The 27,959-nt window shown below is 46.5% G+C and overlaps 15 protein-coding genes across 15 annotated transcripts; 3 read left to right on the top strand and 12 right to left on the bottom strand.

Annotated features, from left to right (window-relative positions):
* Positions 1-229: 229 nt before the first annotated feature.
* On the bottom strand, positions 230-518 carry N7533_003639 (uncharacterized protein; the record flags this gene model as incomplete). Its single annotated transcript, XM_057100289.1, has 2 exons — positions 230-398; positions 478-518. 2 exons carry the CDS (start codon positions 516-518, stop codon positions 230-232), a joined length of 210 nt encoding a protein of 69 aa, XP_056962977.1.
* A 730-nt stretch (positions 519-1,248) lies between these two features.
* N7533_003638 (uncharacterized protein) lies at positions 1,249-1,829 on the bottom strand (the record flags this gene model as incomplete). The annotated part of the gene is made up of 2 exons (XM_057100288.1): positions 1,249-1,426; positions 1,489-1,829. 2 exons carry the CDS (start codon positions 1,827-1,829, stop codon positions 1,249-1,251), a joined length of 519 nt encoding a protein of 172 aa, XP_056962976.1.
* Positions 1,830-1,957: 128 nt separating this feature from the next.
* On the bottom strand, positions 1,958-2,479 carry N7533_003637 (uncharacterized protein; the record flags this gene model as incomplete). Its single annotated transcript, XM_057100287.1, has 1 exon — positions 1,958-2,479. The coding sequence occupies one exon, from the start codon at positions 2,477-2,479 to the stop codon at positions 1,958-1,960; it is 522 nt and encodes a 173-aa protein (XP_056962975.1).
* A 260-nt stretch (positions 2,480-2,739) lies between these two features.
* N7533_003636 (uncharacterized protein) lies at positions 2,740-3,593 on the bottom strand (the record flags this gene model as incomplete). The annotated part of the gene is made up of 2 exons (XM_057100286.1): positions 2,740-3,300; positions 3,357-3,593. 2 exons carry the CDS (start codon positions 3,591-3,593, stop codon positions 2,740-2,742), a joined length of 798 nt encoding a protein of 265 aa, XP_056962974.1.
* Positions 3,594-4,606: 1,013 nt separating this feature from the next.
* On the top strand, positions 4,607-4,801 carry N7533_003635 (uncharacterized protein; the record flags this gene model as incomplete). Its single annotated transcript, XM_057100285.1, has 1 exon — positions 4,607-4,801. The coding sequence occupies one exon, from the start codon at positions 4,607-4,609 to the stop codon at positions 4,799-4,801; it is 195 nt and encodes a 64-aa protein (XP_056962973.1).
* A 730-nt stretch (positions 4,802-5,531) lies between these two features.
* N7533_003634 (uncharacterized protein) lies at positions 5,532-6,079 on the bottom strand (the record flags this gene model as incomplete). The annotated part of the gene is made up of 2 exons (XM_057100284.1): positions 5,532-5,776; positions 5,857-6,079. The coding sequence occupies 2 exons, from the start codon at positions 6,077-6,079 to the stop codon at positions 5,532-5,534; spliced, it is 468 nt and encodes a 155-aa protein (XP_056962972.1).
* Positions 6,080-6,296: 217 nt separating this feature from the next.
* Positions 6,297-6,652, bottom strand: N7533_003633 (uncharacterized protein; the record flags this gene model as incomplete). The annotated part of the gene is made up of 2 exons (XM_057100283.1): positions 6,297-6,574; positions 6,616-6,652. 2 exons carry the CDS (start codon positions 6,650-6,652, stop codon positions 6,297-6,299), a joined length of 315 nt encoding a protein of 104 aa, XP_056962971.1.
* A 1,817-nt stretch (positions 6,653-8,469) lies between these two features.
* Positions 8,470-9,298, bottom strand: N7533_003632 (uncharacterized protein; the record flags this gene model as incomplete). The annotated part of the gene is made up of 4 exons (XM_057100282.1): positions 8,470-8,622; positions 8,684-8,832; positions 8,911-9,075; positions 9,211-9,298. The coding sequence occupies 4 exons, from the start codon at positions 9,296-9,298 to the stop codon at positions 8,470-8,472; spliced, it is 555 nt and encodes a 184-aa protein (XP_056962970.1).
* Positions 9,299-10,815: 1,517 nt separating this feature from the next.
* On the bottom strand, positions 10,816-11,793 carry N7533_003631 (uncharacterized protein; the record flags this gene model as incomplete). Its single annotated transcript, XM_057100281.1, has 1 exon — positions 10,816-11,793. The coding sequence occupies one exon, from the start codon at positions 11,791-11,793 to the stop codon at positions 10,816-10,818; it is 978 nt and encodes a 325-aa protein (XP_056962969.1).
* Positions 11,794-12,021: 228 nt separating this feature from the next.
* On the bottom strand, positions 12,022-13,104 carry N7533_003630 (uncharacterized protein; the record flags this gene model as incomplete). Its single annotated transcript, XM_057100280.1, has 1 exon — positions 12,022-13,104. The coding sequence occupies one exon, from the start codon at positions 13,102-13,104 to the stop codon at positions 12,022-12,024; it is 1,083 nt and encodes a 360-aa protein (XP_056962968.1).
* Positions 13,105-14,173: 1,069 nt separating this feature from the next.
* Positions 14,174-14,818, bottom strand: N7533_003629 (uncharacterized protein; the record flags this gene model as incomplete). The annotated part of the gene is made up of 1 exon (XM_057100279.1): positions 14,174-14,818. One exon carries the CDS (start codon positions 14,816-14,818, stop codon positions 14,174-14,176), a length of 645 nt encoding a protein of 214 aa, XP_056962967.1.
* A 1,530-nt stretch (positions 14,819-16,348) lies between these two features.
* Positions 16,349-17,232, top strand: N7533_003628 (uncharacterized protein; the record flags this gene model as incomplete). The annotated part of the gene is given in 4 exon segments (XM_057100278.1): positions 16,349-16,402; positions 16,473-16,514; positions 16,566-17,014; positions 17,031-17,232. The coding sequence occupies 4 exon segments, from the start codon at positions 16,349-16,351 to the stop codon at positions 17,230-17,232; spliced, it is 747 nt and encodes a 248-aa protein (XP_056962966.1).
* Positions 17,233-18,536: 1,304 nt separating this feature from the next.
* Positions 18,537-21,320, top strand: N7533_003627 (Glycoside hydrolase family 2 N-terminal; the record flags this gene model as incomplete). The annotated part of the gene is made up of 3 exons (XM_057100277.1): positions 18,537-19,089; positions 19,144-20,530; positions 20,579-21,320. 3 exons carry the CDS (start codon positions 18,537-18,539, stop codon positions 21,318-21,320), a joined length of 2,682 nt encoding a protein of 893 aa, XP_056962965.1.
* Positions 21,321-23,399: 2,079 nt separating this feature from the next.
* N7533_003626 (sugar porter family MFS transporter) lies at positions 23,400-25,208 on the bottom strand (the record flags this gene model as incomplete). The annotated part of the gene is made up of 5 exons (XM_057100276.1): positions 23,400-24,435; positions 24,489-24,747; positions 24,800-24,849; positions 24,904-24,945; positions 24,994-25,208. 5 exons carry the CDS (start codon positions 25,206-25,208, stop codon positions 23,400-23,402), a joined length of 1,602 nt encoding a protein of 533 aa, XP_056962964.1.
* Positions 25,209-25,970: 762 nt separating this feature from the next.
* N7533_003625 (fungal specific transcription factor domain-containing protein) lies at positions 25,971-27,239 on the bottom strand (the record flags this gene model as incomplete). The annotated part of the gene is made up of 1 exon (XM_057100275.1): positions 25,971-27,239. The coding sequence occupies one exon, from the start codon at positions 27,237-27,239 to the stop codon at positions 25,971-25,973; it is 1,269 nt and encodes a 422-aa protein (XP_056962963.1).
* Between the last annotated feature and the right edge of the window lie 720 nt (positions 27,240-27,959).

The following is a 27,959-nucleotide window of genomic DNA, read 5'->3' as shown; positions in this document are numbered from 1 at the left end:
ACCGGAATGAAGTTGAAGCAAATGGAGGGACGATAGGAAGTTTAACCGGTCAACTTACAAGTCCTGACCTGACCCAGCACTTACGGACTGTGTTCCTATTAGTAGAAGTCTCTGCCATACAAAGTTTTTTAGCTCCTGGCACATGTATAGTATACTACAAGTAGTTTCACCTGGGCATGTAAGAAAATAAAAGGTACTGTGCTCTGGTTTTCTTATACTAATGTACACTTTATGCGCGATCCTTTTTAGGCACACTGTTTTCTAGTGAGGTGATTTTCTCCTTGTTCGACCCCTCGTGAGTTTGTGCTTCTTCTCCGGCTGCGGCTTGCGCACTCGCATTTCCACGATGCCAAAGATAATACATCGAGGCAGCTCCAGTGCCCACAATCAACCAAATTCTAATAAGAGTTTCAATTAGCTACGTCTTCGAAAATCAAAAAGGAGATTTGAATTTAGTATCACTGCCCTCGGACTTACCGCTTAGGGTACCCGCCATATTCAACGGGCTCACCTTTCATCGTTGAAACACTTTGCCTTCGATGTGGGAACGGACCTTGTACACCCCGGGATTTGAAGAGGATAAGAGGGGTCCCAAAGACTCTCTTTGAAGAATGTTGAATTAAATTCATGTTTTCTCGGAAAATATCCCTTGATTAATCGACTGCCCAGGTGTAACAGATGAAATCCTACCTGGAGACCATTTGAAGACTTTATATGCACGTACACTGGCTTCAATCTGTTACATCATTGGCTGTTAGAGCAAGGGCTTCTCTAGAACAATCAAGGACAGCAACAAAATGACAAGCATTGAGAACCTTAACCATTCTACAAAACTTCTCGATTCAGGTTTGTGGGGCTGGTAGACCCGCCTAGATGAAAGTGACCTGATCATGACAGCATCTCATCTCAACCTCAGCCTACAACCAGGATTTGATTCTGGGAAGCGGGCGTAAGCATATTTCAATATGTAAGACCACTGCTTGAGACAGCTTCAGTGAAAAACCCCTAGCTTCCGAGCACGTTACACTGGTCTCCACGCTGATCGCCTTCGCGGTGGCGGTTCCACCAATAAGAGTCTAGTTCGATCTGGACATGCAGGTTTCACAGCACAGCTGCACGCGTCAATAATTACTAGCGCTGGTATCGTCGGGAGTGATTTGATTAAGGCCACGTACTAGTATCTATCCATTTTGATACTCCGCATATGCATTGGCTTAAACTGGCTACTCGCAACTTGAAAGTCAATCGCTAGAGCTTGATAATGACCTTGCCGAAATGCTTCCCAGAATACAGATAGTCAAATGCAGCTTGCGACTCTTCGAAAGAGAAAACTTTCTGATCCAAAATGCCCTTCAAACTGATCTCTTTCTGGGAAAGAAAATCGTACAAATTCTTTCCATCGACTTTCGACCCGACAGCGATCCCCCTATTCACACAGAATGTTAGTAACCAAATCCGGGAATATTCACGATATCTCTCTGCTCATACCTGATCGTAGCACTTTTAACCAATGCCGGCAAAAGCAGATCTGGCGGAGTACTCTTGGATAGTCCGCCCAAAAATCCAACCAACGACACTACACCTCTCCGCGCGATCGAAGCCAGGCTTTTAGTGGCGGTATTTGGACCGCCATTTTCAATCACGACATCTACACCACGCCCATTTGTCAGACGAAGAACTTCTTCATCCCATTCCGAATGTGTCCGATAGTTAATGGTATCGATGGAGCCCGAGCTACCGAACGACTTTGCGATTTGAAGCTTCTCGTCGGAGGAAGACGTCACTATCGGGCGGATCCCGGCAGCTAGACAGATCAATAAGGCAAACATGCTGACTCCGCCAGTTCCTGATCACAAATCAGTCACAGATAAAAGATTTTATCCAGTAGCGCTTTATTTCATACCCTGAAGCAGAGCTGTTCCTTTTGATCGAGGCATATCCAAAGCCGTCCATGCCGTCACGCCGGCGCATGCAAGACATGCCGCCTACAAAGAGTGAAAGGTGTAAGTCTCAGAAAGGTAAATATGGCCCGTCTCTGAAGGGCCTGGTAACTCACCTCTTCCCAAGAAAGATGCTTTGGCAAGTGCAGGAGAAGATTTTGGTTGAAAACAGCATACTCGCGAAGCACACCCTCTGCCTCGCCACCGAGACCGCTGCTCTCGTCTTCCGTACCGGTCAAGTTCTTCAGGTCAAAGATCGCGGTGACACGGTCTCCGATCTCAAAATCGTGGACTCTAGAACCGACTGAAATAACTTCAGCGGCACAGTCCGAGACGGGGATTCCTTCGTCAAGGAATTTCACAGGGTATTTTCCGTGTAGCATTGCTACATCTCTATAGTTGAGAGAGACAGCATGAATTCGAATGAGGACTTCATCATCATCCAAGCTTGAAGGAAGCTCTTCCGTTGTCAGTTGGAGGGTTTTAGGTGTGGCCCCCTTGCTGCGTCGGTAGGCTTTGTATGTGTGCGGTGCTGCCATCTTGGAATCAATTAACTCAATTCATTTCTCTTTCGACTTGGGAGATGGGAAGTTTCCCCAGGGCTGGTGTGCTATTTATGCCAGTTTCCGCTTACAGGGAACACCACCTGATAAAGATGATAAATCACTGCCAGTGGGATTCCGGTACCTAGTGGATTTGTCATTGTTCAAGAAAGTTTGCCTAAGTGGATAATGAATTCTGAAATTTGTATAAAAGCTCAGCACTTGGATTATTATTCAGCGTAGAAAATACATTTTATCTAAAAATACTCTAATAACTCAGAGGATTTCGATATCCAACTATTTTCGGCGACGTCGTTTAGCTCAAGTCCAATCGATCCAGCAGGCACTACACGATTCCATTCATCTCTAGTAGCGGCATCCCAAACAAGACGGCTTTTTGGCATTGGGAATTGAAGCTCATTTGTTGCAACCCACCAATTCAGGGTAAGTGAGTCTTCCTGTATAGATCCCAGATGCCCAATGTTTGTAAGGCTCAATTTACTGCCGAGTTTGTACAATGAAAGATTAAATCGCTTGACCTCTTCAATAAACAAAAAAGCCAAAGCTTCGTCGCCAGTTTCCCGATATTGAGCGAGGATATTGGGGAAGTAGAACATCCCAAGCTTTCTGCAGCTTCGGATGAGCGCGGCAAGTAGTTCAGTAGTATGCGGGGTGACAGAGGCTTTGAGCTCGAAGTCAGAGTTGTGCTGACTTTCTATCATGCAAGAGAATATGATATGCAATAGGATTGCTTGCAATGTCGCCAGTGGCCAGCGACAATTGCTGGAAACTTCATGATCCGTAGCGTCCCATTTCCCCTATGATCCAGTCAGTATTAGAGATCAAAGCGACAATCCCCGTGAAAGAATCTTACCGTCTGCTCTCGGATAGCTGCATCAATCTTATTGTGAAGATCTTTCGCGGCGGATTGCGAGGCCTGCTCACCACTAGCCCATAGACCAATAACAATCATCGACTGCACCATTAAAGGCACCTCACGTGGCGCATAAAATGATGCTCTATGAACAAAAGGCCAATGGGAATGGAACTTCTCGAAATAAAGCTCAATGCACTTATCTCTCTTCTCCAGAAGGCTAGGAGACTGAGACATTTTTGGCATAGTGGTTGATTGCTGATCTTCTAGAGGCTGGCGATGGTCCTTGCGCCCGATAAAATCCTCTTCTTTGAAAGCACACACAATTTCTCGGCGTACACATTCCTCGCATGGTGGACCTCCTTCACAGCGAGATTTTGCCATCTGGCAGGCTTCACAGGCTTTCCGCGCACGATTGGTTGGCTCGTTGATCTTATGATGTTGTCGGAGGTGTCGGCGAAGGGTATCACTGGACAATAACAATTTAGAATGTACTTTCCCAACAGATCCTCGAATATAATGCGCAGAACTGCCTTACCTCCGACCGAACTCCCGCTCACAGTTCGGACATCTGAAAGGTTCGTGCTGAGAATGTTTTGCCCGGTGGCGTTGCAAATGCTCTTTTCGACGATAGCTTGCTTTGCAACCGTCAAATGAGCATTTGAACGGTGTCTCATCGACATAGCTGGCTTCTTGAATGCCTTTGGGGCTTTTTCTAGTCGGCATTGGGGTGTACTGTGAGTTTTGAGGTTTCTCGGTTCAGATGGCGGCTCCCACCGGATCCCACCGGAGCCCATCGGCCTCCCACCGGTATCCCACAGCATCTGTTTGTCGTCATCAGCCCCACTACTTTTCTTGTATTCTGTTGCAAATATCTACTACATGTGATAACTCGATAGGTTTGCTCCCTTTCCACACACCAAATACCCGATGATGATTACATTGGTTTTTTTAGAGTAAATCGCAAAATGTCTTCCACTAATCACCGAGCAAGAAAAGCCATATACATGGATCCGGAATACGATAAGGAATCGAACCCCTTGACAGTACTAGGACAACCTTGATACCCCTGAGCTCGGACACAGACATCTTACTTGCAGCAAGCTGCCAGTTCTCTTATTCCTCGCCAGTTCAGCCGTATCTCTGGGGTTGTCAACAGAAAGCCTTTTGTATAGTCGCATTCCTTTGCAATTCCCAAAAGAATCCTCCAGAACCTCAGAACTATACTTAGGTACATATTAATCATTACCATGGACAAAATAGGTCTTGCTGGCACAATCAGCACCTGGGTAGCCGCCCTTTTAGCCATCGTGGCTTTGCTCGGAGTCGTGGGGCCGCTTTTGATCTGGCGGGCAAACAGAACCGAAAGACAGATGGCTCTCAAAGCTGTCGACTCAGAACTTGCTGAACATGGAGGTTTCATGGCAAAAGGCCTGAAATTTTGACCTGACATTCGCCTTTTCCATCGCGTTCGGGCGCCATTGCTAAGAGCTGAGGCCAATCTTAGCAGAGCGCCGATCAAATGGGATCGCAATGTGCGCCGGGTGTCCAAGTATTCAGCAAGGTGGGGAAAATTCGGCATTCTGGTCAGCTCCTACAGTGCTTTGCCCGGACGCGTTGTATCTGGTTCAACATGTTCGACCAATTCACGCACATGTAGGAAAGCGGGGAGGGATCCATTTGATGGCATGCTGATAATTATTAGCCGTGGCACGGCAATTAGACCTGATAAAAGAGATACTTGCTTTAAAACACAACAAAGTAGTCATATAGAAGGGAAGGCGGGTCAAAAGCAATGAAGAGGTGTGTCAATTGGGCAATTCACCTCTCACAGTCTACAGTCTGCAGATACGAGCCAAAATATGATGGATCTTAAAGTATAACCAACTACGCAAAAAAGCGATGTATTTTGTATGCGAGACTGCTGCTTACGAATCCACGATTATGAGGACGCAGATGATTACAGGTTGAAGACCGACAAGTCCTTCAGAAAGACCTAGTCATTAATGCAACCGAGATCGAGATGAGGTTGTCCTTCATAGATATCGAAGCTGAAGTCTAATGCTGGTTCTTAGTCAAAAATATGATCGTAGCGTTCCTAATCTGCTGCAATTTCTCTCCCGGCTCGTGCCGCCGGCTCGTGCCGGCACGAGGCGCTCCCTTCTATCCAGCCCTTCAACTGTCGTTGGTCAAGCTTGGTACTGAGTCGCTCCCGTGCAGCCACAGCATGTTCTCAATGGAAGCATCCCAATCGAGAAGCATCAGATCATCAGAATTCAAATAGTCCGTGAATTCCGGGTCCGGAGAGAGGAAGCTGAGCCATTTTTGATGGAACGGTCCCTGGAGATGGTCCGAAATTTGAAGGATATCTTCTGCACTCAGGGAGCCCGAGATCTTGTTTGTGAACGTAACTGAGCAGTCTGTATGATATGATGTCAGAACGAATAGAAGAATTACTGTACTTCAACAGTCTGGCATGTGTCCAAGGGTAATTTCTTACCGAGAAGGAACCGAAGCAGCCTCCAGTATGAGGCGTAGTTCTCAATAAATAGGTGGACCACCTCTTTCCGGCGTTTTAGCTGTGCAAGCAATACTGCATTCGAGTTTGCGCTTGACTTGCTATGAATAAGCAGCATCACGAGCAAAGATGAAGCGATGAAACAAATAGCAGGGTCGACGGTAAGGCTAGACTGTGAATCCCAGTACTGGATCACCTCAAACATGCGATGGCAAATGTCTTAAGTTCTCCTGCCACTGGGAGAGCCAAGGGTTCGTATCCTTCCTGAGCCCAGAAAGGTTAAGCAGCAGTCGAATGCTATGAAATTTGAGTTGGGTCTGAAGGTGGGCATTGAACCCAGGGAGCAATTCGCCGCCGATCGCGTCTGGTGTCCGTTGCATGTAGTAAGGGGGCAGTGTTAATTGCAGAGCGGCCAAGCGATCTCATAACGCAGATATGCGTCCGGTGATATAATTACCTGGCCTTTGCTTGCTTAAGCGATGAATGGCTACTGCGGCTTTGAGTAGCGTGTTCACAACCATATGGAAACCAAAGCCCTTATCTACAAGACCTCTCCCAATATCCTTGGTAACAGCGGGCAGACCTTCCAGCTCAGCAGGCAGTAAAATCTTCGCCGATTGAGACCACTTGCTTATTACCACTGCCGGATCAAGGGGAAGCGCTGCCTGAATACTCTCGGTCTCCACTTGCGTTGGTGTTGCTGTTGAAAAGCTAGAATATGAATCCAGGACGTAGACACACCACCAAACACGACGCCAATCTTCCAGCCTGGATTCATCTAGGACGTCCCAACCATAGCAGCCTCGGCTTATTGGGCTATAGATTTGATGCAGACCAAGATGGTAAGCCTTTCTCGTCAAAGTAATGATGGCTATGTGCATCTCGTCTTCATTGCCAAGCCGCTGGTGGAATCCGTACCACGTGAGCAGACACACAGCTTGCTATTCGTGAAGCGCTTTTGAATCGACAAAACTATCTTCCTTTCTTTGCTGATTGTGGACCAACTGCCGTAATTTGCTGTCGATGTCGGTTGCTACCCCGATATTAGATTTCTCGATCAGTCTCACAGAGATGCCATACACGACGAACGACAAGGGATGAGTATTTCCAACTTCCAACAACTTCAATAAGACATCCCGTTGAAACAGAGGAAAGCATACATTAATAGTTGAAGCGAAGAATTGGGCCCTGATCTTGTATTATATATGGTCCATCTGTGAAACAGCCAAAAACGTACAGTTCACTCCGGGACCTTGAATGGAAAAGCGAGCAATAGAGATTGATGTATTTTATATTGCCTTCGGACTCTGGTGGAGTTGCTTGCACTGGTGATTCTGGAAGAATCGATGAAAACATTGCATTAGAGAAGGGATGTGATATAGGATCATGCCGGAGGTATCAAAAGCAGTAGGCAACCACTCTAATTCTTCGATCAGCTTTAGGTCTTAGGTTTCAGGCAGAGAGTAGCTTGCCATTGAAGCAGTCTGATTCTCCGACATTTCTGGACTGTCTCTGCGGTCTTCTGGGCGGACCAGGTCTTTTGCGAATGCGAGTAAAGGTATAATTCTGCTTGGATCGGTTACAAGCCGAACAGATCGGTTGATTCATATCGCCTGTTATCCGCGTTAGAGGCACTTCAATGCATTTGTGCGTAATTGTGTGGATACATTTGATTTTTTTCCCTTGTTCGTTTTAGCATATTCCCACGACGGTTGAATTCCTTTCTGTTTACTCACTCGGTGCATCGATCGCAAACTCTCGCTCTCGAGCCTTTTTCTTGCACCCACCGGACCGACTTCTGTCCACACATCGACTTGCCACAATCGGTCATTTTGGGTGAATAGCTTCAAGGCTGGTGCAAATCCATTGAAACCTCGAAGAGGGAACGGCAAGTCAAGATAAGTACCAACCAAGCAGCGATCGATTAATCAGGCGGGATCGTGGGGCGGTTGCTATTGTTAAATGCCCTGAAACGAAGGAACGTAGTGAAAGGGTTTACAACCCTGCGCGGGCTGCCCGCAAACCTTCGCTGGCCTCCCACTGTCAAACCCTTCGCCGTTCTCGATTCTGATTGGTCTGTTTGTGTGCCAAGAGATACTCTTATTTGCTGCCCACCTTCTCGTCTTATATGCTGCTCCGATTCTCTAGGCTCTCTTCCGATTGCTGCTCTATTTCTTCATCCTTCCTTCTGATTACTGCCCGCCCGCTTTCCTTGCCTTCCTCCTTAGGCATAGTTGACTCGATTCTTGACCGTGTTGTCATTGTTCCCTACTAGAAATGCATGGGAAGATGGAAAGGAATTAAACGCGTACAGCGAAGCTTGGAATCTCTAGGTCATCCTGACCTATGTTATGCGACAAGAGGAGGATCAAATCAACTTGTGTGTTTCACCGAAAGTTTCAAGACTAGAGAGAAAAGGAAGGAGGAACCATCTTCTTAGGGGTGGGTAAGCCGCCTCTCGTTCGAATTCGGCTAGTATAGTTCATCACCCACGCATGCCGTATCAGTTCTACCATCCTAGGGGCCGATGGCCCGTCACACCGCACTCGGCACTCCATACAATCACACAGATGTAATAATACCTAGTAAATAAAGTTAAAGTCCACAAATCTTGAGAAAGAAAATTAACTGATGAAAATTTAGGCACATACCACAGGCAAGACGCGCGCCTGCGTTACCATTAGCTCTCGAAGCTGGGTTACCTCCTCTACCAAGATCATCAATGCCTTCATGGATCACAATCGTTCTCTATTTACTCACGCATAAGCCAGAATGTAACCGAATGTAACGTTTATAGACTCATACTCACACCTATTATGCTATGAACCCCGTCCAGTTTAGCGACATGATCTGTAAACCTGAGAGAATAAGGATCTGAATCGACGTCGAAGTTGCCCCAGTCACCAACGTGACGGTCTAAATCCCCGGGTCCTCCGTGGTCTTGGCCGGTTGGATTATCTATATCTGTTAGAAAATTGAGAAGTGATTTTTCTGTTGTGTAGCTTGGGAAAAGGGAAGTGATGCTGACAGACGTACAGTGGCCACCTGCGTCAAGACATTTATTCCCTGTTGCTCCAAACTCGTGGACATGGATCGCATGCTTTCCAAATGGTACGTTTTCTAATTGCCCCTCAATGAGAAGATCGCTATCCCGCTCCTTGAGTATAAGCGTTCCTTTAATGCTGCCGACAAGCTCCGCGGCTTTTTAATTAATGCAGTTAGCGCCCGTCATTTATGAAATCATTAGAAGAAGGATATTTTGAGTAATACACTTCATTCGATAATTCGTTATATATGTAATAGGTAACGATAAATTACCCTCAAAAGGAGACTTACTAGCTAAGGCTCTCACAGTTTCCCCAGTTTTAGCCGACTGGCTAAATACAGCAGGTAATAGCAGATAAATAAAAATAGAAGATAACATATCCAAGGTAGCGTTATATTGGAATTCGGTTGGTTGCAAAAGAGGAAAAGAAGATGTAAATTTATCACAAGAAGTAGATACAAACTACTTCACAGGAGTGTGGGAAATCTTAATCTTGGTAAAGAGAGGAAAAGAGAATCATTATATAATAGACAGAGCATAAAGTTGGCCATAGCAGTAGCACGGCTTTCCTTCAGCTGCGCCGTCGAAAAGTCATTGGTTCATTGCCGAAATGCTCCTGTTCCGGCAGGACCGCCGGCGATAGTTTATGCACCTCAACGCTAAGCAAGCCGACTGCATCATGTCTTAGTTACGGCAGTGGTATCGACCACGACAATCATTTCGGACTCTTCGAGCTTTTCTGACTCTATAACGTATTATTAGATATAAAGGCATTCCACGATTATTGTTTATCTACACTTGTAATTACTATTTTTTCTTTCTTGAATTTGAGTTCACCTAGTGCCTGTGGACGCATACGATTTATGAGATATCTTTTGTCTCAAACCTCCCCTGCCCCAGATTTGCAGTTCTGATAATAACTCGGTTACTTTACCTTTTACGAACACCGTAGTCTAATGTCGTTTCCCATTTTTAATTTATTGAAGCCTTGAATAAATTAGGGGATAGAAAATGAGCTCTACCGTTCGATGTTAATGTATTCATTTCGTAGCTGAACATTCGTTGTATTTATCCTAGGATCCCTAGTTGACCTCATCTCTGCTTTTCTGTGGTTACACTGCCTAGTTTTACTAATCAAATCGTGTTACGCTACTGCTTAGTATTTGCAGTCATAGCGGGGACTATTGAGACTCGTGGAACATGCTGCTGTCCTCTACAAGTAAGAGCGAAGGGTTGCGATTCGTTTTGCACTACATGTACAACTATAACTACGAGGCCTATGCCTGTTAATAATTTCTTTTATTGCTAGCCATTTGCCTGAGGTAGCTGTACAGCTAGTCTCAGGCGATGTCGATCTCTGAAGTTAATAGGAGCGTTATTGAGTATTGCACATTAGTGGGAGCCACCCAGATTAATCTGCGCAAACCCTGGAGCATGTTTCGTTAGTCCTGGTCCGTGTTTCTTCTTATTTCTTTATGCATTTTCATTCAAATTTCACGTTTCACAAATGTCGGAGGGGGTACTGGCTCGGTAAGGAATGATTAGTTATCAACAATCCTGTGATAACTCATCTTGGCTCCTGTCGGAATATGTGGAGCTTTGTTTTGTCATATGCTGTATTTAGTAACGTGATTGTAATATTCGGTAGGCAGCGTTACCTCGTCTGCTCGCGTCCCAGCTTTTCGGCCGTATTGAACGGTCGCGCCTGGCATATGCTTATTGATGCTGAGAGAGAGATAGAGTGAGGAAAACAGAGAGGAAAAATGTACGATTCACAGAGGTGTAGGAAGCCAGGCTTGACTAGATGCCTGGAGAACCCTAATAGTAGATGGTTATGTAGCCTGGAAAGCAAACTGGTACATTGTAACGATGTTCGCTCCAAGTGATTGGCGGATCTAGGTTATACATCCCGGGTAGTCCTCACTGCGTGGCACAACAGGGCACATGATAAATTTTGTTCGTTTGCCACCCACATGGAGGGTATCAAGAGTACTCTGACTATGGGTCTCACCGTACCAGAGCCTCATCGAAGGGCCATTGTACTCCGGAATGTTTGGCTGATTTTCAGATGGGCATATGTCCACGCGTAGGATCCAGCCCTTACGGACACGAGCAGCAGGCATAATTTCCACGGTGATTTCCACCACATCACCCGGTCCCTGGAGCGGCATCAGGTCATTCTGTAGGTGGGTATACCATGGTCTCCAGGGCAAGGATTGTTCTGGGTTGGTCTTCCGATGACTGACGCGCAAGAAGCCCTTTGCCAGCGGCTCTGGCTCATTACTATTTGCCCCATAAGCAACAGCACGGCCATGTTCATCAATAGCCCAGGCAAGGACGACAACGTCTGCATCCGGGGCTGTCGACGAAATGCACAACGTTGCTGCAAGATGGCCTGCCATCTCGACATCTTCTTCGAAGGGCAAGGATTGGAAACTGACTCCGTTGTCGCCTGTAAGGCGCTTCTGTGCGGAGTAGGAAAACCTGGCATCGGATGACCCCAACGCTGGTGGAGTAGTTGCGAGAGATTGTTCATGACGGAAATGCCATTTGATGTATTCCGTGCCTGGAACCGGCCAATTTGGCTCCTTGCGCCAATTCCACCTTTGATTCCCGAGGCGCATCTGTATTCCCACTCGCTCGGGAGCAGGACAGGCTTCAGTCTTGAGGTAATGGTTCAAAAACTCCAAGACTTTCCCAGCTGCCTCCTGACTCGGCCACGAGTAGTAGTCCGAGTCGACTAGTTGAAGATGGGTATTATCAGGTCGCCGCACCATCCAAGCTTCGTACGCGCCGCGGCCATGGATCATGAAGATTTGGGATGCGGCAAGGAAGCAAGGGATTTCGGCCGAGGTCTCCGGCTTGGACTCCATCATTGCAAAATTGTGTTGAATGTAGAATTTGTTTTCATGAGATTTTCCACATCCATATAGTCCATCCATTTAGGAGACACGCCTCGGACACGAGCGAACCAGTTTTCAAGGTATAGTGTTGAAGGCACACCCCCAATATATGCGGCATCTCGATACGAGTCAACGTCGGCTGTCAGTCTTGTGATTAGCTTATGCTTCCTTTTGACACATAACTGGGGAAGAAGGAGACTAACTGGCATAAGGAACAAAACATTTTAACCCTTTCGGTCGGAGGCCTGCCACGGCCCATTGTGTGTTGGCTCCATACGAGTTGCCAACGAGGGCGACATTTCCATTGCTCCAAGGTTGATCTGCACACCACTCGCAAACAGTGTAAAAGTCACCAGCAAGTTGACCAGGCTCCCATCTTTTACCAGGCGTTTCTGACACTCCCTTGGGATCCATCTTCACCATAGCGTAGCCTTTGGGGACATAGGAGAACGTATTGAAAGACGCGATGCTTTCAAACCCTCGCTGCGTTCTAAAATAGGTTGACCAAGGACCCCTATCAGGTATCTGCAGGTCTGTGTCAACTCCTGTCGAATGCCATTCGTCTTCTGCACGCTCAAAAGCGACTATTTCCTCGTCGTCATTCAAGTCTGGGCCTCCCCAAGGAACTCGCCGTCCGTATATAGTGCAGCTAAGGAGAACTGGAAATCGTCCCTTTGGCTGCAGGGGAAGGTAGAAATCTACTAAAACATATCCACCGTCTTGAGATGGTATCTGGAAGTCCCTCAGGACCTTGAATCCTGCTATCTCACGGCGAAGGTGATTTCGGGTGTGGTGAACAGATTTGGGACGTAGGCCCAGTATATCGCAGATCTTATTGAGAGGCCGATCGAGGTCATCGTAATTGTCGGAGTCCAGATTGATTTCATCTTTGTGCTGATTTATCACAGCTTGAACTTGCCACAGATGTGTTAGAAGATTACTGTCATCAGTTGAAAAGTCAAATGCAATAGAACCTGAGACATACGTGATCGTCAATGCGAATTGGATTTTCGAAACCCTCCCCAACGGACAGACTGAACAGCAGCCGTGTGCTAGATTCACCGACCTAGGGTGATAAATTGAGACTCCATTCGGAATCACATCGGAAATCGTAGTAATGGCCCTGCCCTTACACTGACCCAAGACAATCTCGCCAATAGAGAAAGTCACTTGAGCTCCTGGGTTATAACTGTATTCAAATTCAGCTGATGTAGTGCCTTTGATACCCTCACTTGAATAGGACAAGCCAACGACATCAACGAAAATTCCTGTAGTGGCCATAATAATCAAGTAATACAAAGAAAATATGAGTGTTGATCACCAGGATTCTCCTAGGCCGCGCTTGTCCGGGACATATATCATATACCCGTCTATCAGTAAAGTCAGATGAAGTATCCGATGCCCGGTATATCTCCCAGTAGAGATTAAAAACGTAAAAGAATTCCATAGTCTTCGCGAGTTCTAACCTGAAACAGATCAGCAATCTGTCCTCGTTCCTACGCGAAATTGGCGGGATATCTCCGAGTGTGGATTAGTTCGTCCCGTCCGGAACATCACTGTATCCAAGCAAGGGCCGATATTCCTACTGCGTACACTGGCTTCGGATGATCTTCACATTTCCTCCGAAACCTTCACCCGCATGGGGCTCCTCAGCGAATCGGAGAAGGGGGGCCGTTTTCTCCCCGGAGAAACATGAATATCATTTAAGGTAACTCAATTCGGAGCCTCGTCCGATTCACGCGTGTATGAGTGATCTGGACAATTGTTCGCTCGCCGTGGACCGAGGACAATTTAATAGACTAGAGATTGGTGACTCTGCGTATCATGCTTTATTGAACTTAAGCGATGGTAGATGGAACCAGAAGGAGACTATAACTTGGCTGTTTTGAGTTCACTACCTCCAGAGCTTGTGCAAACAAAAAGCTACTGTAATGGCCGAGGGGAAACCTAGGCATCAACCTCTTTGCTCGCGGCATCGTAACAAGCAGCAGAACTTAACAAACTACGCTCCTGATAGATATTATAGTGGGAATCAAATTCATAATTGAGAAGTTAGTACGTCAGATATATGCCAGGTTTGTTGCATTAAGTTGCCAGGCTGAAGACGCCAAAAAGTACAATGAGCACGAAGGAAATCCAAAGAAAAAAGAATCGAGGAGTACAATATCTACAACTATCTAGGATAGATGGAACGAGAATCAAGAGGCCCGACTTGCGCTGAGGAAAGGGAAGTAAACAAGCAAACGGGCTGGTCCAATGGAAACATTGGGGGGGAGAAAACCTCTATCATAAACTTGTCACCATACTAGTTATCATCATCATATGCCCCATCTTGGAAACATTTCCAGTCTCACGATGAAAGGCTCGAGTGCATCATCGCTTCCAAAAATGACCTGATCAGACCATTCAGTGCCGAATCCTCATCGCAAATTGTAGTTTTGACTTCCTTCAATCTCAAGCGGCTATCTCCCAGAAGCCTCGCAACATCTTTCCACTCGATCAACTCCTGGCTACTAACGCTACTTTTATCATTCTCCGTGATATCACTAGGAATGTTAATTTTGTAGAGAGAGCCATTATCCTTTCGAATGATACCGTCGACGATGACAGTTTGGACGTCTCGCACTGAGCTGTGCAGTATAATGGCCGCGATAGGATTAACGTCACTGGCAGGAATCATTGTCGGCGTTTGAACTTGGAAGGTCACAATGTCCGCCTTCTTTCCCACCGTAAGAGTCCCGATTTTATCTCCAAGGCCGATAGCCCGCGCTCCAAGCACAGTCCCGAGGTTGAAAGCATCCTGCGCATTGGGACCCATGGTGCCGTCCCAGGTACCATTCTTCATGTTTTCTGTTATCTGCCGTCCACGCGTAGCCTCTAGAGCTGTGCTCGCCTGCGCAGGTATGGATGAAGTGCAGATGCTATTAGAGTCTGTCCCAAGGGATGAGAATGGTAGAAAGTCTGCTTCGAGGCAGATTGGATAGCCGTGGCCCATTTGTAATTCTGAAAAGGGCGTGCTCGAAAGATGGGCATTTGCAGTTTGAATCCAACACAGTTCCTCTGGTTCAATGCTGTTGCCATGGACAACAAGACGTCCGGCCCGAGAAGTCCGTTGTCATTCAGTACTGCCACTGCGGACGGCATGTCTTTATCAATGAGTCAGTGAGGCGTAAAATGAGTCAGAAAACAGCTCATTGGGAGCAAAGCGACAAAAATGGGAAAAGCATGAATGAACTCACTGTCCATCATGCTTACTCGAGTTACATGAGATGTAATCAACTGCACGCCCTGTTCACGAGCTTCGTTGAAAGCTTCTTTTACCACTTTTGGTTGAACAAACATCGTATCCATCGCGAACCCGAGTCTGGTTCTTCCATTTGGTCCAAATGGCTGTTCATGGGCTAGTTTTCGAAAACTGTCCATTTCTGCGTCGAGACAGATATCATGGTGGAGTTTGAGTTCTGGCTGCCAATTGGAGACGCGTGGGTGCACACAATAACAGTACATAGATCTAATCCCTGAGGCAATCTGCCCGCGAATTGCCTCTTCGTCTAACACCGGTCAGTACAATATGAAATATACATGCAGATGGGAGAATAATCAGTAGAAAGGCCTTACTATGCTGAGAAGAATAATTGACATGTGCATGATCAATAACAGTAGTTGTTCCGGAATCGATTGCCTCCATGCAGCTCGCCAAAACGCCGCAGAAGACATCACGTGGCTCATAATGAGAGCTAGCGAGATTTCCTTCTATTTGTCAGGTCCCAGAAACAGAGGGAAAGTCGCTTGGCACTTGAACGTACCGGAATGGTAGTAATCTAGTAAGATTTGGTCAAAATGAAGACCTTTCTGCTGAGATTGCCACAAATGTCTGTGGGTATCAATGAACCCAGGGGAGACCAGGCTGTCTGCGCAGTCAATTACTTGGATCCCTTCTGGAGGCTGAATATTATTGTCAATTGGAGCGATGCGGTCATCTTGAATCAACAAATCAGATTTCTTTGGAATGACACGGTCATGTTCGTCATGTATGAGTAGTGTTCCTCCCCTTAGGAGAATATGCGATGGTTTGTTGTCCATTTATCTTTTTAGTATTAGAGAGTAAGAATTAAAACAAGTTGCGTTGATCTGAGACTATTTAACAGCTCACATACTATCACAAATAATACTAGGTATAAATACACATTAAGTTCGGGTGAAATGCTCAGCAACTGTTTTAGGCGCATGGACGTCGGAACTAGTGTTCCGGATCAGCAATTCGGCTGTATTTCACAATGGGAAATGATCCGGTGAATCAGTCATGTGCAAGTTCTTTTACAACTTTAGCGTACCAGGCACTATTCTGCCGTGCGGCAGATGTTCCTCTCCGTTGCTCGAATTATTACTACATCGAGTATCCCGGTCTGACGGACGATGTTTCCAACTCAATCAAATACTTATATGTTAGTTGATATGTAAACCCGTAATTCGAACTTACTGCAGGCCAAACTGAATTATTCAACTTTCAAGAAACCTTATCGACATGGCTGCTCCGAGTGATATTACGATCGAAAATCTTACTGGAACATGGATGCTGGTGGGTAACATTAGCTATATTCACTAAAAATTCACTTGCATAGTCTTACTGACATTTACGGTACATTCAGGACAAAAGTCTATCGACCGATTCTGATCCACTTCTCGCTCTGGTAGATTCCGCGACATCATTCAATCTTTCTCCGTTACTGACTTTTACATAGCAAGGGGTGAATTGGGTCGTGCGAAAGGCCATCGGGATGACTGAAGTCACCATGAAGATGAAACAATTCGAAGGCTCCAGTCCTGGCACCAGCAATGCGGCTACTCAAATTGCTATAAACCAGTCAACCAACGCTAACTTGGGCGGGAGCTTTGAGAACCGCTATCTGGACTGGCAGGAGTATCCTCAGGATGATCACATTTTTGGAAAAACGGTAGTTCAATCTCGATTTATCGGCAATTCCAGCCAGGCGGCAAGGCCAGTTCCGTGTGCGGAAACACGGACGGCAATTAATGACCCAGAGGTTGTTAAATTTCTGCGAGCAGAAGCTGATGAGAACTGCACGCCTTGCAGTGGCTTTATTGTTGATAAAGCCGAAGCAACTGAGCCTCTTGAAGGCGGTAAAGACGGCCTCTGGATCCACGTGGTGATCCGTAGTCAGGAACCTAGGTGGATTGCAGAACAGGCAAGTCATACCGAGCTTCGCTGCCAAAGTTATATCAACTGTATACGAGATCCTTGATTCTAACTGTCATGAAAAGGTCTGGGGCTTTGAAATTATTGACGGGGAGCGTCGGTATGTTCGTCGGACGTTGATGTCAGACATCAAGGGCAATTACCGCATGGGACGACTGGTATACCGTTTTGTGGGCCGAAAGTGCGATTGAGTCACAATGTACGCCTATGAAATGCGGGAATGGAAACGTGTCAAATTTAAGCTCTAAGGCGAAGTAAAAATCCAATGAAAACGCCTAAAACGGGAACCAGATATGCCCCGTTCATAGTATCTTTTTTGCGGTTTTCAGTGACCCTTTTTGCCCTTTACATCCTATTTCATAGACAGCGGCAATTATAACAATACAGACTCTCCATGCCTAAACCTCATGGTATAGGTCCATTTGTAGCAGGAGAGCGTCTGAGAAACATCTAGAACATGCGTACCTACGAGCTGGGCTTGGTACGGTGAGTCGCCGCTGAATGCCAATTTAGTAAAAGTAGGGGATTACTAAATTGATCCCCCTCCCTACCTGAAAGGGCCTTTCAGGAGATCAGGAATAAAGATAGAAATCATCGATAATATAAGATGATAACCTGATTCCTAATAGACCTAATCAGCCTTCATCGCGTTTACCCCCTAATTAATTATTATTATCTATATTGTTAAAGGATATATAGTTTTTTTATGTAAACTAGAATAATCGACTATGAGAATTAGAGTAATAGAAAGAGTGTTCGAAAGAGTACTACGAAGAGTGGTAGGAATTTCAGGCAGAAGGGGGGTCAAAATGTGCAGACGAGGGGTCAATTTAGCAATCAACTCCCATCAAAAAATGAACACTAAAGTATCACTTATCAAGCAATATAATATTCACCTGTCTATCTGGTGAAAAGGAGACAGGGTCGTCAAAAAGGAAAAAGAGAGGGTGGTGAAAAGTGTTCGTTCATAAAGTGATGCTTCAATTTTCATGTTATTGAGAAGAGTTGGCAGTGGAATCGGTTTTGGATTGGGTTTTCATTGGGGTGGATGGGGTCTATATTAATATCCAATAGTTAAAGGTCTTGATAAAGCACAATTATATCCAAAGTTTCGATAATGCGGCACATCGAACTGGGCCCGTGGAACGAAGGTTCAAGGATTAAATTAGTTAAAATTACCTGTGTCATTGGATGATGTGCTCTGTGAATTCTCCGCGGGATTTTGAGATCCGTGGACAAAAAGTGGAGTTACAGGGACTCGGGCCCCGCTGTGGCATTTCCGACCGGAGATACGCTTATGAATGAAACATTGGCATCGTCGGAGAAATGGCCAATTGGCTACAAGGAAAGCAATCTTTGAAAACGGCCTTTGAATATTCCAGTCGCATCTGATTCCCCCGCTGTTGCTTATCCTGGATATTGGCAAACTTGCAAGTTCTAAGCTCTCCAGAGCTTATTTAAAGGTAAAAGCTCCTTCATGGATCACCGACACAATATGGCAACTATGGGTTCATACGCTTCAGAATTCCCCGAATACTGCAATGAACAGGTCTTCCAACAAAATCGTTTGCCTACGCGATCTTATTGGATTCCTGAAGATGCTCTTCTTTTGAACGGGAGCTGGGATTTTCAATACGCACCAACGCCATTTCACGAAGTTGACAAGTGGAAACCGATTGAAGTGCCGGCTCATTGGCAATTGCAAGGTTACGGGAGCCCTCATTATACCAATGTCCCGTATCCGTTCCCGATCGATCCACCCTTTGTTCCAACTGAGAATCCAGTTGGGACTTACAAAAGGTCGTTCCGGGTTCCACCGAGCTGGACAGTTCCTTCCCAGATTCGATTGAGGTTTGATGGTGTTGACAGTGCTTTTCACCTGTTTGTCAATGGAAAGCAGATTGGATACAGCCAGGGAAGTCGAAATCCTGCCGAATTTGATATTACCGATCATGTCCTTCTCGAGGAGGACAATCAAGTTATCGTTCGGGTATACCAGTATTGTGATGGGTCGTATCTTGAAGATCAGGATCAATGGTGGCTATCAGGTAGGCGATAAGAAACCATCGGTGGTATGAACTCTTCTTACTCACAAAGTCAAGGTATTTTCCGGGATGTCTACCTTCTAGCTTTCTCAGCTACCGCGAGAATCGAAGACTTTTTTGTGCAGACTTGGCTGGATGACTCTTACAAAGATGCCACATTGCAGATTGGTCTTGAGCTTCACCTTGAAACTAATTCGACAATCGGTATCAAAGTCCGAGACCATGATTCCTCTCTCGTCGGACAGACACAAGAGTCAGTATCTGCTGGATCTCCATCCTTACAGCTAAAACTGCCTGTGTCGGGTCCTCAGAAGTGGACAGCAGAAACACCCTATCTTTACGGCCTTGAGATTACCCTCATGTCCACAGATTGCAAGCCCCAAGTGATTAAACACAAGGTCGGCTTCCGGCAGGTGGAGCTTCTAAATGGAAATGTCACAGTGAATGGCAAAGCAATTCTTTTCCGTGGCGTCAATCATCACGACTTCCACCCATCAAGTGGACGTGCCGTCCCATTGGAATTTCTTAGGCACGATCTCATCTTGATGAAGCAACATAACATCAATGCTGTCCGCTGCTCCCATTATCCTTCCCATCCCAGATTTTACGACCTCTGTGACGAGATAGGATTGTGGGTGATTGACGAAGCCGATCTAGAATGCCATGGTTTTATTCGAGGCGATGTGTGCATGAAGAATGTACCCAGCGAGGTCTGGCAGAAAGACGGGGCCGATTCAATTGAGGAGTATCTCAGTCCTACATTGGCCAAGTATACCAGTAACAATCCTGCTTGGCAGGAAGCATACCTGGATCGTATTCGACAAATGCTTCAACGAGACAAGAATCACGCCTCAATTATCATCTGGAGCCTCGGGAATGAGGCCTGGTATGGATGCAACCAAGTCGCCATGTACGAGTACGCCAAGAAGCATGATCCCACACGGCTCGTCCATTACGAAGGAGACAGGAAGGCCGAAACGACAGACATGTGTTCATACATGTACCTTGAACTCAGTAATATGGAACAGAAGGCATTGGCGGAAGGTGACGAGTTCACCAAGCCCATCATCCTGTGTGAGTACGGAATGGCACTTGGGAACGGACCGGGAGCATTGGAGGAATACCAGGAAATGTTTTACAAATACCGGCGACTGCAAGGAGGATTCATCTGGGAGTTTGCAAATCTCGGGTTGTGGAAGGAAGACAAAGGCTACTACGGCTATGGAGGAGACTTTGGGGACTATCCAAACGATGCAACCTTCGCCTTGGACGGCCTTTGCCTGTCCGACCACTCGCCCGGCCGTGGCATGATCGAGCTCAAGAAAGTCCTCGAGCCGGTTAAAATCAGGGTCATTGATGGTGATGTGTCGCTTCACAACCTACACGACTTTGATTGCCTTAATAATCTTACACTCGTTGTGGAATTATTGAAATTCAATGGCCGGTCAGTCGTACTCCTGCTTTTCAACTCAAGGTACTGATCATTAAGCAGTGAACAAGAGATAATTCTTCTGGATCGCAAGCCATGTCCTACCGTCGGGCCCTCCGAGACGACCACCATGCCTCTCCCAGAGCTTCCTGATATCGAGAAAGTTGTTCTGGAATGCCAGATAAACATCAGCCTTGAGGTGGATAATCCTACCGTATGGGCACAAAGTGGCCATGAAATCGCATGGTGCCAACACTTAGTCACAAGACGCGAATGGACAATCTTGCCCGCTGTGGTCCAGCGTAAGCCGGTTGAAGTTCAAGAATCTAAAACCTCCTGGACGGTCACAGGGTCCAACTTCTCTATTCAGTTTGACCGGGTCAGAGGCTGTTTAGCTGGCTGGAGACTTGGTGGTCAATCGGTGTTCACGTCAGCACCCACCCTTGGAGCCTGGAGACCCCCAACAGAAAATGACAAAAAGTACGACGCGGCACGATGGAGTGACTATGCCCTGGACAATCTCCAACGTCGTGTAATCTCCGCCTCTCTCCTGTCTCTCAGCCCAGACCGTCTAGATATCATCGTCGAGGCTTATGTCGGGGCTGTCATTCGGGATTGGGGCTTTGTGACCACAATCACGTACTCGATCCACGGAGACGGCACAATGATCATCGACCACCAGATTCGTCCTCGTGGGTTCTTTCCTCCTATCCTCCCCCGCTTAGGTCTTGATATGCAGCTGCCCCCTGATTTCGAGACCGTGGACTGGTTTGGATGTGGGCCGGGAGGAGTCCTACGCCGATAAGCGCAATTCTCAAAAGGTATCCTTGCACAGTCGAACCCCTGATCAACTCTATACGGCATATGAATATCCACAGGAGAATGGTAATCGCTCAGGGACGCGCTGGCTTCGGCTAGCAGGTAATCGGAATGTGGGGCTGGTCGTTGCACGAGTGGATGAATCTGGGAATGCAGGGGGGAGTTTGACTTCGCAGCTCTCCATTATACTGGGTGCAATATAACCGATGCACGCCATCCAACAGATCTGATAAGGCGGGAGGACGTGTTTCTTCGACTTGATGCCGCGCACGCTGGTTTGGGAACTGCGCGATGTGGCCCTGCGACGCTTGACAAATACCGTGTTCCATGTCGCGAGACCCGATTCGCGTTTGTTTTCAAGCCGACTTCAATGTGAGGGTCGAATGGAGTTCTTTGATTTCATATTATTATTGCGCCAGTTCGCATTACATATAATTGTGCTTAACAGATAAGACTTTCTATATACCTAGGTATACTTCGTGGTTTTCATGTACATACTGCTTACTTTCACAATTGTATGAGATGACACCAGTACCAAGTTCATAACCTTGGAATAGCACAGAGGATGAAGCGGCAATTTATCCTCTTTACTTACTTAGCCTCCAAATCTGTGTTGTTAAAGACACTCTGAACTCTCTGCTCGCTTCTCAAGACGCTAAATTTACCAACGTGCAAAGTGTGAAGACCCAAAAATTATTCAAGAGTGGTTTAATCTTGTCCAAAAATTGATTTTTGCAGAGAGCATCGATCCGGATGATATATATAATCTTGATGAGACTGGATTTGCTATGGGCTTGATTGCAAATGCAAAAGTTATCACAAGAGCAGAAAAGTATGCTCGTAGATTTCTTTTGCAACCCGGAAATCATGAGTGGGTAGTTGTAATTCAGTGTACAGGTGCATCAGCATGGGCTCTGCCTCCATGTGTTATTTTGGAAGGTAAAGTCTATATTAAAGACTGGGCTGATAGCCTCCCAAGAAACTGGCACTTTGAAGTTAGTCCAAATGGATAGACTTCTGATGAGATTGGGCTCCGCTAGTTCCAATTTTTTTTTCTTCCTTCGAATTCTTCTAGGATAAAAGCAAAAGATCGACTTTTGATTCTTGATGGTCATGGAAGCTATTCAATCCCGAAATTGGACGAAACTTGCAGTCAAAATGATGCGATTCCAATTTATAAGCCTGCGCACTCATTACACCTTTTACAGCCTCTTGGTGTTGTTTGCTTTGCAGTTCTAAAACGTGCATATGTTCAACTTGTTGAAACAAAAATGCGAGCTGGAATTAATCATTTTGATAAGTTTGATTTCCTTGAAGCGTATTGTCTTTTACGAACCAAGGCGTTCAAAGTTGGGACTATCATAGATAGCTTCACAGCAAGTGGCTTGGTACCCTTTGATCCCGATCGAGTGAAATCCGGGGTACTGGGAGCCAAAAAAGTCCTCAGATTACGCGCAATATCAAAATAACCCCTCAGTCGTAGATCTATTAGCGGAAGTTTGGGCACAGCAAGAACACATAGCGTTTATCTTACTACCCCTACTCGAAAAGGCGGCATCTATGTGGTGGCCGGTTGGGGTTCTCACCTAGCAGCTCATCGCTCCAGTGTTGTAGCGTAGACAGGTAATCACTGAGTGCAATCTTGTCGGCCTGCATGTGGACCAAAAACAGGCTCCACGTCTATATACGCGATACAAACCTGAATATGAATTGAAAAGACGCGTGTTGCATAATAGAAATCAAAAACAGCAAGAAGTTGTGTCAATGGAGTCGCGGAGAGATCTAATTTCATGAATGTCATCCTTCCAGATGTCCACGTATGGATTGCATCAATATTGTGAGTATCTGGCACAGAGCACGGTGAACATACTACTTGAGAAGTCCAACCGTTAATCTATTGAACATTCCTATACAAAGCATGCGCTGGCATCGACAACAACTATCCGTCCATGAAGAAGAAGGTAGTTAAGACTATGATTGAAACCTCCTATATCCCCTCTTGCATCAAAGGTCCACAGTATCCCACTTCTTGAGAGCCCCTTCACCAAAATCCCTCCATAAATAACTAAAAGTCCGAATGCTTATCCCCGATATGAAGAGTATTGAGCACGGTCTGAAGATCCTTAGCCTCGAGACTCCGCTTCACAGGATTTGGTGCCTGGAAGACCTCATCAAGCTCTTCCAAGGTCCTGTCTTTGGTTTCCGGCCAGAAAAGATAGATGAAAACCACCTCAAACAGATCCCAACCGATAAAGACGATGTAAAAGTAATATTTAATGTGCTCAAAAGCCGGGCCGGAGCCGTACTGGATGATGGCGGAAGCACAGGCTGTGAAGAACTGGGCCAGGGCCTTTCCCTTCGCACGCGTGTTGGTGTCGAGGCACTCAACGACGTACATGGGAGACAAAGGAGTCCACGCAAATGAGTATGTAATGCCAAAAAGATAAATAAATGCAATACTTGCGTTCGCTGTTGACCCTTGTTCTGGGTGCTCAGATGCGACCTTCGAAAGAGGCGTCAAGATGGCGAGGAAAACGATGCAGCAGATGAGACTGAACATGAGGAGTGGACGTCTACCGGCCTTGTCGAGGAGCATAGTCCCCATGACCGAAGAAATGAAGCAAAGTGGTGCGTTTATTCCGTTCAGCAGAAGCTTTCGGCTCTCTGAGGTGATACCTGCGCTCTCGAGCATGACGGGAAGATAGTAGCTGGTGGATGAGTTGCCGGACCATTGGCCGAATAGAGCCATCGAGAGAACACAGATCAGGCGACGACGGTGAGATCTAGTCTTCCACAACTGCGTATAGTCCCACCACTTCTTATCCGATCCCTCAGTTGAGATCTGGAGCTCCATTTCGGCCATCTGTAGTTTGACGATGGGGTGCTCTGGGCTACCTTCGCCGTGGTATCTTGCGAGAACATTCCGTGCTGATTCAGTCCTTCCATGGCTTACTAACCACCGAGGAGACTCTGGTAAGAACCAGACAGCTAGAGCGATGACGCCACTTGCAATAAACTGGCAGTACAGGGGGGTGCGCCATCCATTAGCCTGAGTCTGCGTTCCGTATACCACCCAGGCTGCAACGATAGATCCGATGTACCTGAACAATAATGAATAATGGTTTTTGGGGTTCAGTTGGGTTTTATTACTTGCCAGAAACAGTTGTAAAGGCCGGATAAGGGACCACGCCAAGCGGGATGGGCCATCTCGCCAACATATACCGGTCCATTGACGTTGACAAAGCAGACGCCAAATCCCAGGACGAAACGCCCACCCATGAACATTCCATGGTTGATCGCTCGAGAGGTAATTAGCGTCCCAAGCATGACAATGGTCGCGCCAATAAACATGCCAGCTCGTCTTCCCCAGCGATCACTCGTGGGGCCAACAAACGGGACCGCACATGCAGTACCTGTGAGATTCAGTTAGAGTCTGTTTTCACATTCGCACAGGGTTGAAGATACCGATGCTGTAGATAGCGAATATAATCCCGGTACTGGAGGACGCGCTCACCCTAGAATATGTAAATCAAACGAACCCAACGACACTCAAAGGTGGTGGGACTCACATATGGAAATAGTTCTGGTAAGATGTCATGGCATTGATTCCACTGAATTTTTCATGAGTTAAGATCTTCGTGCGCGGATGTCTCACTTACCCCATGACAGCACCATCGAAGCCGTTCACTGTTGCGCAGAGATATCCAATCAACAAGCAACCGTACAAGCGAATCATGCTGAGAGTCCAAAGAGCGGATTTTGTGTTCCCAGCGCCGTTGGCCAACTCAGCTGCCTCGTCAATATTGAGTTGATCAGGCAAGCTGGAATGCTCAGCATGCTGGACGCCTTTATCCATTTCCAAGATATTTGCCATTATCATGAAAAAGGATGGGGATGGATTGGTTTGAGAACAACATGAAGTTCTCGGCAAGACATAGTTATATACTTATGGCCATACATCTCCGCAGCCGGAGTCCACACCCCCGCCCACCCCGCGTCACGAGCAATGCAAGGCCTGGAATCTCGGGTGCTTGCATCCGAGCGAAGGGAAGGAATTTACTGTGGCGCCAATCTTCAAGCCCTATTCCTCCGCGGGAAAATACAAACGAACAGCGCCTGTCGCTGACCGACGGAATTTACGGTTCAAGTCCAGAACACGTGCGGATCTTAGATTATAATCTTCTACTCAACGTCTTCTGATCCCATATACATCAAGGCGGGGATTACCCACCGTGCCAAAGTACGCCAATAAAATATGTACCGTGCTTGTACAGTCTTTATAACGAAATTGCGATACAAAGTCCACAAATATTGAAAATTTGAAGATTACAGAGCAGTGTAGAACTCAGACCGAAAACCTGGGCATTCAGTTTGAAATCTGCTGCTCTAGCTGATTTTTTGACCGTATAGGAATCACTGGAGGACTTCGTTCTGCCGCGACTCGGCTGTTTCTTCTCCCATTTCCCTCATTTCGACCAAGACATCAGGTGACTTTGAATCAAGCCGGGAAAGGATATCTAGAAGCCGTGTGAATAAATTATTGGCACGTGCCCGGATATGACCGTCCTTGACTTGATCGAGGAGCTCAAGAAGTATACTGCCGACTAGACGAATCCGTTCGACCTAAAGTGTCAATTTAGTGAACGGCCACATTGAGCCTCAATGTTTCTTGCCTCACCGTCGGCTCCCCTTTCACCAACAAAAAGACAAATGGAATATCATCCAGAGTTTGAACAAAGTCCTGAACCATTCCAACTTTGGTCATTTGGAAAGTCATTGGCTGATTGTTCAAGCCCATGATATCGCATAATTCCAAATCAATGCATTGTTGTAGAATGACTAACCGCAGACACTGGAATGATACCTGAATCGTACACCTTTGAACCCAAAAAGATGTCTTGTGGAACCGCGCTACATCACCGTCGTTAGGAGTAAATATCAAATGAGAAGCCTGTAGCCAGTATGGAAGGCCGTCCATGATGCCTAGAAATTCCACGTATGCTTGAAAGAATCGTGACTTTTCTGCTTCATTTACCTGTCCTTTGCACTTTCTCATATCAAACATCAACGCAGCTGCCGTCGACCAAAGCCGAGGGATAATATGGAAGGAAAGCAGCATGCGCTCCTCAAACACCACATCATACCACGCGGCTGTAGTATCGAATTGAGGGATTACTGGTTTTCTCCCTGGGATGCATATAGTTGATTCCTCGTTATAAAGCAGCTCATGTAGATGAAAGGGGCGACTGCGCAAACATAACGCCGTTTGATCCGCTGCATATATTTGCCAGTAGATATGGCGCAGCAATTGGCACTCAAGGGGATCATGAGACTGAAGGGCGTCTTCCCTGTATAGACGCATGTTTGTGATGAGCAGCGCCGCTTGACCAAGAATATGATAAGTCAGCCTCGCTTTGCCGGTAATATTCTGCGAGGCGGTGGTATGAAAAATCCGCGTGACTATTGAAGATGAATTCGGATTGTCCACATCGTAGTCCTCAAACACTCTCAGCATGTCGCGTGAAGCATCAAGACATGGCTTCGCGATCAAATGCCGGTAAGACAATAGAGAGCTTGGTATTACCGACGCGACAGACGCACATAATCCACTGAGAAGAGCAAAAGCCCGCATATGCGCCATTTCCTCTTCGGTTGTGAGTGCGGCGAATAATCTTGTGCTGGCGTCAGAAAAGAACGTGACCGCGTACTGTCGCAGAGTGGGCTCATGCACGATCGGAGCAGTGGGGAAAGTGTACTGCATGTAGAGAAGGATGCAGCGGTCCACAATGTCCAATGGCACCATTGAGGGCATCGCAGAGCTCATGGAGTCTAACAAGCGATCTCTGATGGCCTGTGCGGACAGGGATGCGGAGGTCTCCTTTATTCCAGCCAATGGTGGTGCCATGTTTTCTGGCTCTCCAGGGGGTGAAATCACTGTATTACCTGTCGGAATTGGATTCGCCGACAACGGAACCAGAACATGGTTGTCCAATGCAGGCCCTGCGTTTCGTCTTTCCGAGGACAACTTTTGGACGCTTTTGGGTCCCCGCTTTTTAGGGACTGTTGTATAGAGGCATGAAAGCCCAGATGTTCGGCAATTTGCACAAATTTCCAGTGCCTGTTTCCATGTCAACTCGATCTCGGGGAAAGAGGCTCCGCACTCACATCGCATTTGACCTTTCGACGTCGACAGGGATCGCATGCACGGGTTGCCACTAGACGCCGCGTGGGTGGCATGTCGATGAATTCTCCGAGGGCGACAGAAGATGAAAAGGAGAAGTTGAGGGAACTTCCGCGGAAAAATATGCGACTTTCTCACAAGTACGCCACAATGCAAGATCCAGAATTTTTCTCCATACCCCGCAGTGGCAGTGATTGGAAAGTTTCAAAATCTTGGGACAAAGTCTATGGCCCTCTCTATTCTCTGAGTGTTTGCGAACACCATGAGGGTTCAGCCTGAGATTTCAGACTGCCCAGGCACATGCAATTAGGAAAAGTTTGAGTGTATAAAGATAAACAAACACTGTCGGCTGTATTTACTATGATGATCTCCTACGTTCGATGAAGGTATTCCGCAAGTAATATCCCGAATTCTTCATCTTCCGCTCCAAAGTCTCAAAATCAA

The sequence above is a fragment of the Penicillium manginii genome, assembly GCF_028828005.1.
Source record: "Penicillium manginii strain IBT 31320 chromosome Unknown utg000003l:1.0-959480.0:1.0-959601.0, whole genome shotgun sequence".
Lineage (NCBI taxonomy): Eukaryota > Fungi > Ascomycota > Eurotiomycetes > Eurotiales > Aspergillaceae > Penicillium > Penicillium manginii.
This window is presented reverse-complemented; position numbering and strand designations above follow the sequence as displayed.